We start from the raw sequence: 8,554 nt of genomic DNA, 5'->3' as shown, positions 1-8,554 counted from the left end.
TGACTAAATACTTTTTTGCCCCACTGTATGTACTGTACTTCTTACCATATCTTTCTACTATGATTGACATGCGTTAAAATGGTCAAACTGAACAAGCAACACAGGAAATCTATTATTATCTAAAGACATGTCAGGTAAACCAGTGTTCTGATAGCTTAACCAAGTAGGCACAATGGCCATGTACAGGTCAGTAATGTTAGTGTTTGTGGGAAAGGTCAAAAGACATACAATTTCCATTCTGGTTTTCATAGCTTTATTGAAAATAATCTTACACATGCACACTAGTGTAATGCCAGAAAAGCACTGCATACTGTATGTACAATTTCCTTATACACTTACAAGCCAATGGGGCATAGTGGTTCCAGTGCACTCTTTGTTGTTGGTCAAGTACAAACCCTAACAAACTGATCTCAAACTATGGTACAAAAAAATATATCAAAGGCTTAATGTAATAATTATAATATCAAGTCACATTTCATACGGGACACAATTATCTAAATAGGCTCAATTACAAATAAGTAAATAAATTAATCAGACACTTTCCTATTGATATACATGTTTAACATCCAGAAGTTAAAATCATAGAAATTAATTCAATAAATTAACCCTGCGTTATCTGGTCTCATGTAACAGCTCCTTCAAGCTAGCTACAGAGTGAATCAAGTACTGTAAACATTATTTTACATTGTTACGCAATGACTTTACTGTAATTCAACCTTTGTAGCCTTGGAAACCACATTCATGTCTTCAATTAAACAAACAATCTAGAAACTGTGTAATGTGAGCATTTATGTAATTGCCAGTAAATTCAACCATAGCATCAGCTCACCCAATGCTATGTACCATATTTACATAGGTGACTATTGTGTTGTATCACTTAGCTATATTGAGTATATAGCACATAATATATATGACACTCATATACCCATATAAATAGATATACAAATTCATAAAAAGGCATCACAGAAATGTCTGATTTGAAATAAAACGTTGAATTAAGAATGTAAACATGCATGTGGTGTGATACAGTAGGTGTTCCTGGAAAGCTTTAACATTTTTTTAAATAATAATAAATAACTCTTCAGCCAGAATGTCAAGTAGGACTCATTGGAAGAATAACCCTATTACACTATTGTCACACTGTAAATAATGCATTGTGTTGTGGAGATCGAAAGGGAGATAAATAGTAGTAAACAGCTAGCAAGTTAGCCGCTAGTTAGCGATTTTGCAGTAAACAGAACTCTGATGTAAGCGATTAAATAAATGTACGCAATTTCCAATCAGATCAACAAAAAAGGCACAAGACAGTTCACTTTTGCCATTTTACAAATGGTCATATCTTAGCTAGCTAGCATCCATTTATCCGCCTCATACAACACACTGTTTACACTATGATGTAATAACAAAATAGGGTTGTTGGCCCATAACTCTACACTCTGCAAAAGATCTTCCATCTTCTTACCGATGGATTAACACGGAGAAGACTACCAGTCTGGGTCAAACACCCTCTTGCACATGTTGGAATTCTCCTGGTGGAGAGGGAACTCCGAGCCAGGCAACAACTGCTTGCGGCCCCTGCGCGACACGTAGCTCTTCCCTGATGGCAGGCTCTCGTATTTTGTTAGGGACTCACTGCAATAATGAACAATGTCAATTAATGACCTATGTAATCAGAGACTGTACATGTGGAAATATGAGCCATTTTCTCATTCCTAATTCACCGAAAATACAATGTAGAATTCACTAGGCTGCAATTGGTCTTAGCCCTGGCCTACCTGAAGGGGAAGGTGGTCTTGTCCATCTGCATGCACACCAGGAAGGGGTACTCCGAGAACTGGACCGTGGTGATAAAGTCTAGAGACGCCTCTGTCTCAAAGCTCACTTCCATCCCAGTGCGCACAAAGTCCATGTCCACGGTCACATTCCCGGTCACCACCATGGCTCCCCTGCAAATAGACACAAGTACAGATGAAAAATAAAAATGGGTGGGTGGGTGGATTAGAATAATTTGTGTTTTTCTCAAATAAAGATTCAATTGCATTTGGCTAGCCTTTGACCAGTAAAATGCCTTTTAACTCAACATACAATTAACAGGTGGTGACTGGTGGTGGACATTGAGGTGTGACAAAAATCTCTTACAAACTTGAGAATGTCTGAATATGAAACCACTATCATCATATTTCTCTGCTTGAAATCTCAAATCAAAATGGCCACTGCCAAGCCATCTGAAAAACCTGCATGTCTGTCTGTCTGTCTGTCTGTGGAAGCATGCCTTTGGCCTAGATGTCACTTGGGTTTGATCTGCTCACTTGGGTTTGTTCTGCTCCTATAGATAGCCTGCTGGTCTATTATCAGAGGAGAGGATCCATACACCTGCCTCTGCCATTCCCCTTGTTGGCTTTGAGCCAACACAGAATGCCACCTAAAATGCCATCGCGAAACAAAGACTAAAGAAAGTCTATCTACAGTATCCAGATCAGCGTTCCAACTCTCGGAAGTCGAATTTATTCAACTAGTATATTTGGAGGAACAATCCCAATGGCACTAAGATCAGACCAACCAAATCACTTCTTGGATAACATTTTTGACAAGACAAAACAACTTGACATTGTGAAGACAAGACCATTAGGTTCAAATAGGTGATACAAGCACTGGAATTAAACGTCTCATAGTAGGATTGCTGATCTAGGATCAGTTTGGCCTTTTTGAATAAGATTACAACATGGACAGGGGAGACCTGATCGTAGTCTTATCGTAGTCTTTGGGGGAATATTCACCCGCCATTAGTTTGGGGTGGAGATCAACGAAATGAAGGTGTGGTGGAGGTGTGTCTACAGATACACTGTATTCTGACCTTCACTCCCTCATAATTCCACCACCTTTATGCGCAATTAAATTATGAATAAGGTCCAGGAATCTGTCGGTTCCATGTGGAACATTACTTTTTATTTTTATTTTACAAAAGTAGTAACACCATTCTCTATGCATTGTAATGTACAAAAAATGGTAAGTGTTAGGTAAATGAGTAAACCTTTTGGATAAGGGAATTGTAAATAATCAATCAATCACAATAGTTCTAGATCTATTTTACCTTATGAACGCTGGAGACAAATACAAAACAAGTCATATGGCAGCAAACTGAAGCATATAAACATATCACCTTTTCCACAGTGAAGTTGATGAAATGCTGGGCTTAAACTTGTAGGCTTCTGCGCAAATGACAGTATAGCTCCAAACCTACTGAGTCGATTTATGATTTCTTGAATGTCTTAATTATAATATACTTAAAATACTATTCACTGTATTTTTTACCATTTGTATCGTGTAAAATATTAGCCACTATCAGTAGCTAACATCAGTTATACCTACATACATTTATAACGGTCACTGACTTTAGTGTTAGTTCTCTTACATTTTGCATCATTCCGTTACGTCGTTAGTTTACCTTTCTTTCCTCTGTCATGTTTGCGTGGATGTTCCTGAGGATCGCTAGCAAAAGTGAACCATTTTAGGCTAATATATTACAAGTTGTGCAATAATTTAGGACGTATAGCCTATTTGAATAATTCTGGAATGCAGACCAGCGGTTTAAACGTGCAGCCTGACTCACGATGACTGGACCGTCTTTATCACAGTTACACGATTAGTGGGTATTATTAGGGTAGATTTATAGGACTACTGTTCAACCTCCACTGTACACTTTTCTCACCTTCCAATATTTCAGGGACTGAACAATTGAATATGCCATCTTTCAGGATGAATCAAACCACTGTATTTTTGATTCATCAATATATTTTGTGCGTAAAAGTCTCTCAAAACCATTTTTTTTTTTTTTTTTAATTATTCATAAACACTTTCTTAACCCTAAATGATATACTCTGATCTTGCATTTCATTAAACTACCAATTGGTGCTGAAATGGAGACGAATATGCGTGTATTTACATGATTTTATTTCATTGATCCCTAATATTCTGAACCGTTGTCTCCATACATTCTACTGAGTCTGTAGGGAAAATTCAAATTAAAAAGGTACACCAAATTTAAAGGGATGGCTTTAGATAAATGTACTGAAAACCCTATTGAATGAAAACTCCATGAGAAAATCTGTTGGCCAGCAAGTGGGAGGGTTTTCAGCAGTTGAATTCAAATGTATTCAGCGCACAAAAAGGGAACCACGCCTGCAAAGCCCGCTACGCACCTGCATAAGGTAAGTCTGAATACCAACTTCTGAGACGTGCGTAGGAAAGGCGGGTGTAGGAAAACAGTGAATGTACTAAATCTGAGATCAGGTTCCCTTATGAATACAGTCCCTGATTCCTGTAAAGTCTTAGAATCTAGATAGGCGCTTTACAGTTCCATCTCCATCACTAGATTATGTCACATATTTATTACTGGACCGATGATGTTTTCTGGCTATTGTGTTTGCATTGACAGCAAGCGTCAGTCAGTCACCTACTCTAATCTAGTGCTGAATGAAGTGATGTCACTTTCACATATATCTGATGGAGACAAGAATAGTCACGTCGCCACTCGTGAGCGTGCTCTATGAATCAGTGGATGAAATGAATCGGGTGTCATTTTTAGATTGTGCAGTTAACGTCAATCATGTCAATCATGTATTACCAATTGAGTTTGTAAATGCTGCACATGTCGACTTAAGCATAACTTCACGTTAAAAGTCCGGTATTGTGCGCTATTCCATAAAAACGCATCGGATCGAATCTTGGCCTTTCTCTCTAATCCGAGCCCACCAAAAGAGGATCATTCAAAACTATCCAACGATAAGCATGACTAAGTACATTCAGTTGGCAACATACGAGAAGAATGCTCCAACTGAAAAAGTGTTTTTGTTTGCATTCCCAGGTTCCCTACTTGTTGTTGACGCTGGTCTTTGACTCCCTGTACCACAGGCTGACCTCCATGCCTCCTGAGATGTCGATGGCCAAACCACCCTGGAACTCGGCGTTGGCCTTCAGCCCAGACTGAAGCTGGATGACCTGAAATGATGGAGGAGAAGAGAGAAAACAGGAGTGAAAACACAATAGCTGCTTGCCCATCCGGGCCAGTGAGTGCTAGTGTCAGAGAGGTTTGAAACCAAGTGGCTGAACATGGCATTGACAACTAAAACGCGGCCTAGGCGGATACCAACACCTATAATAGTTTATAGAGTCTATATGAAGAAATTTGTAAAAAATGTCAGAGGTATCAGTGACTTCATATGATACAGAAGAACAAGTTGAATGAACTCAAAGTTAATTTGTGTGTTGTGATTGCTTTTAAAAAATACATTTGAAATACATTTTGATTGACTGATTGTTTGATGGATTGACTGACTGACTGATTCATTGATTTAAGAGTGCCAACCTGGGAGTGGTCAGTGAGCAGGATCAGGCCCTTCACCACGTTCATGGGCTCGCCGGACATGGAGAACATTTTGGACATGAGGTCACTGTAACCCTTGAAGAAGGTCACAGGCCGCAGCTGGACGTCGAAGAGTAGGGCCGACATCCCAGCGAAGGACTCCAGGTCCTCCTCGCCTTCGTCCGGCTCGGCCGCAATCAGGGACTCCATGCCTTGCGCCTCAATCGCCACCTGGACAGTGAGAGATAGAATATGGCAATCCGAATCTAAGTGTCAACAAGTCAGCACTGTTGGTTGGTCCACCTTCCTTAGTTGAGTGCAGCAAGTCAGTGTAAGGTGAAGTTGCCCCTAAACACGGATCTTGAGTCAGTTGAGCATTTTCCCCAATAAAATAAGCTGTACCTAGGGCAAACTTAACCCAAGAGCATGCAAGATCTTCGCTTTTGCTCTTCTACATGACTACATAAGTCGCTCTGGATAAGAGCGTCTGCTAAATGACTTAAATGTAAATATACAGTGGGTATCATAAGTATTCACCCCCTTGGATTTCTTCACATTTTATTGTGTTACAAAGGATTTCATTGTCATTTTTGGTCAATGATCTACAGAAAAAACAGTAACATTTGTTACCGATTATTTGAAAATTAAAACACTTATGTTCCATGATTAGATAAAGATTCACCCCCGAGTCAATACATGCTATAATCACTCCTTTGGCAGCAAAGACAGCTGTGAGTCTCTAAGAGCTTTGTACACCAATATTCGCCCATTATTCTTTTAACAATTATTCAAGCTCTGTCAAGATGTTGGGGATCATGGCTAAAGATTTTCAAGCAGATTCAAGTCAAAACTTGAAACTCAGGAAGATTCACTGTCTTCTTGGTAAGCAATTCCAATGTAGATTTGGCCTTGTGTTGTAGGTTATTGTCCTGCTGAAAGGTAAATTCCTCACGCAGTGTCTGGTGTAAAGCAGACTGAAGCAGGTTTTGCCTGTCCTTAGCTCTATCTCTTTTCATTTTATCCTGAAAAACTCCCTAGTCTTTGCCGATGTCAAGCATACCATGATGCAGCCACCACCATGCTTGAAAATAAGGAGGCAGTTACTCAGTGATGTGTTGTGTTGGATTTTCCCCATACATTAAAGCTTTGCATTTAGGCCAAAAAGTGTATTCCTTTGCATCCCCCCCCCCCCAGTTTTATGCCTTGCTGCATACAGGATGCATGTTTTGGATTATTTTTATTCTGTATCTTTTAAATTTTTTCACTCATTTAGGTCATTATTGTGGAGTCACTTCAATGTTGTTGATCCATCCTACATTTTTCCCCCATCACATTCATTGAACTCCGTAGCTATTTTAAAATCGCCAATGGCTTCATGGGGACACCCCTGAGCAGTTTCCTTCCTATCCTACAGCTCAGTTCAGAAGGATGACTGTATCTCTGATATGTCTGGGTGGTTTTATACATCATCCACAGCATAATTATTAATTTGACCATGCTTAAAGAGATATTTAATGTCTGATTTGTCATTGTTGCTCCTCTACCGATCACTGCCCTTGTTAATTCGTCTTTTGAAAAGCTCCCTGGTCTTTGTAGTTGAATCTGTGCTTGAAATTCAATACTTGACTATAGGAACTTACAGGTCCTGTAAAAATAATGTCAACCCCTATTATTTCACACAGGTGATTCCATGTAACTTTTTATGTGATTTGTTAAGACAAATTTGACTCCTGAGCGAATTTAGGCTTGCATAAACAAAGTGGGTGAATACTTATGCAACGACTATATGTTAGTTATTACATTTTTATAATAATTAAAAAAAACATTATTTTGACGTCGACAGAGTATTTTACTTAGGTCAATGGCAAAAAAAAACACCTTGTAATGCAACAAAATTTGAATACTTATGATACCCACTGTATAAAATTAAAATGATCGAGGTAAAACCCTATAACAGAAAATCTCTTTGGATAAAATTTTCTGATAAATGACATGGAATATAATAACACAATGATAGTGACATAGTGCCTTCAAAGTATTCACACCTCTTGACTTTTTCCATATTTTGTTGTGTTAAATCCTGATTAAAAAAAAAAAAGTACCGTAATTTCTGGACTATTAAGCGCACCTGAATATAAGCCGCACCCACTGAATTAAAAAAAAAGATGTATGTATTTTGTACATAAATAAGCCGCACATGTCTAAGCCGCAGGTGCCTACCGGTACATTGAAACAAATGAACTTTACACAGCCTTTAAACGAAACACGGCTTGTAACAAAAATAAAAAAAAATAGCAGTAAACAGTAGCCTACCAAGAAAGTCACTGGTCACTATCTTCCTCCTCCTGTGCACTGAAACCACTGGTCATCTCCTTCGGTGTCGGAGTTGAATAGCCTCAGAATTGCTTCATCCGATGTTGGATCGTTTTCATTGTCGCTCTCGTCACTTTCATCCGGAGGCAAATTCCCCGCTGAGCTCATGCTGCCCTCTTCAACACGCAGCAGTCCAGCCTTTCGAAACCCGTTGATGATAGTGGATCTTTTGACAATGCTCCACGCTGTCAGGACCCACTGGCAGACTTGACCATAAGTTGCTCTTCGCATGCGGCCCGTTTTAGTGAAGGATTTCTCCCCACTTGTCATCCAAGCCTCCCACTGAACGCCACCTTAAATGCACGATTTACACTGATGTCGAGTGGCTGCAAATACTTTGTTGTGCCCCCAGGAATCACAGCTGGAATTGAGTTTGTCCTCTTGATGGCTTCTTTCACAGAATCTGTTATGTGGGCCCTCATGCTGTCCAACGCGAGCAATGCCTTGTTCTTGTGAAAGAATCCTCCCGGTCGCTTGCCGTAACACTCCGTATGCCATTCATGCATTAGGCTTTCCGTCATCCATCCTTTCTTGTTGACTTTCACAACAATTCCTCTCTGGATTTTTCTTTTGGCATCGTCATGCGTTTGAAAATCAACATCGGTGGAAGCTTTTCTCCCGATGCAGTGCAGCTCAGAACACAGGTGAAGTGCGTTTTTTCATGCCCAGTTGTTTTCAGCGTGATGGATGATTCGCCTTTCCTGTTGACAGTCCGAGTGAGAGGCAGGTCAAACGTCAGAGGAACCTCGTCCATATTTATGATGTCGTGCGGGCCAATGGAATGCTCCGCTATCTTTGCATCAGTGAATTTACGGAAGT

At 39.7% G+C, this 8,554-nt stretch overlaps 1 protein-coding gene across 1 annotated transcript in view; it reads right to left on the bottom strand.

Annotated features, from left to right (window-relative positions):
* Positions 1–236: 236 nt before the first annotated feature.
* LOC129840980 (microsomal triglyceride transfer protein-like) overlaps positions 237–8,554 on the bottom strand; it is a 46,418-nt gene continuing 38,100 nt past the window's right edge. The window contains exons 14-17 of the mRNA XM_055909056.1: positions 5,366–5,593; positions 4,874–4,998; positions 1,776–1,946; positions 237–1,632 (exon numbers count right to left, since the gene is read on the bottom strand). Coding sequence (XP_055765031.1) covers positions 1,485–1,632; positions 1,776–1,946; positions 4,874–4,998; positions 5,366–5,593 — 672 coding nt within the window. The 3' untranslated portion in view covers positions 237–1,484. The remainder of the gene's footprint in view (positions 1,633–1,775; positions 1,947–4,873; positions 4,999–5,365; positions 5,594–8,554) is intronic.

The sequence above is a fragment of the Salvelinus fontinalis genome, chromosome 42, assembly GCF_029448725.1.
Source record: "Salvelinus fontinalis isolate EN_2023a chromosome 42, ASM2944872v1, whole genome shotgun sequence".
Lineage (NCBI taxonomy): Eukaryota > Metazoa > Chordata > Actinopteri > Salmoniformes > Salmonidae > Salvelinus > Salvelinus fontinalis.
Note: the sequence above shows the minus strand (reverse complement) of the source record. Positions and strands in the feature narration are given on the sequence as shown.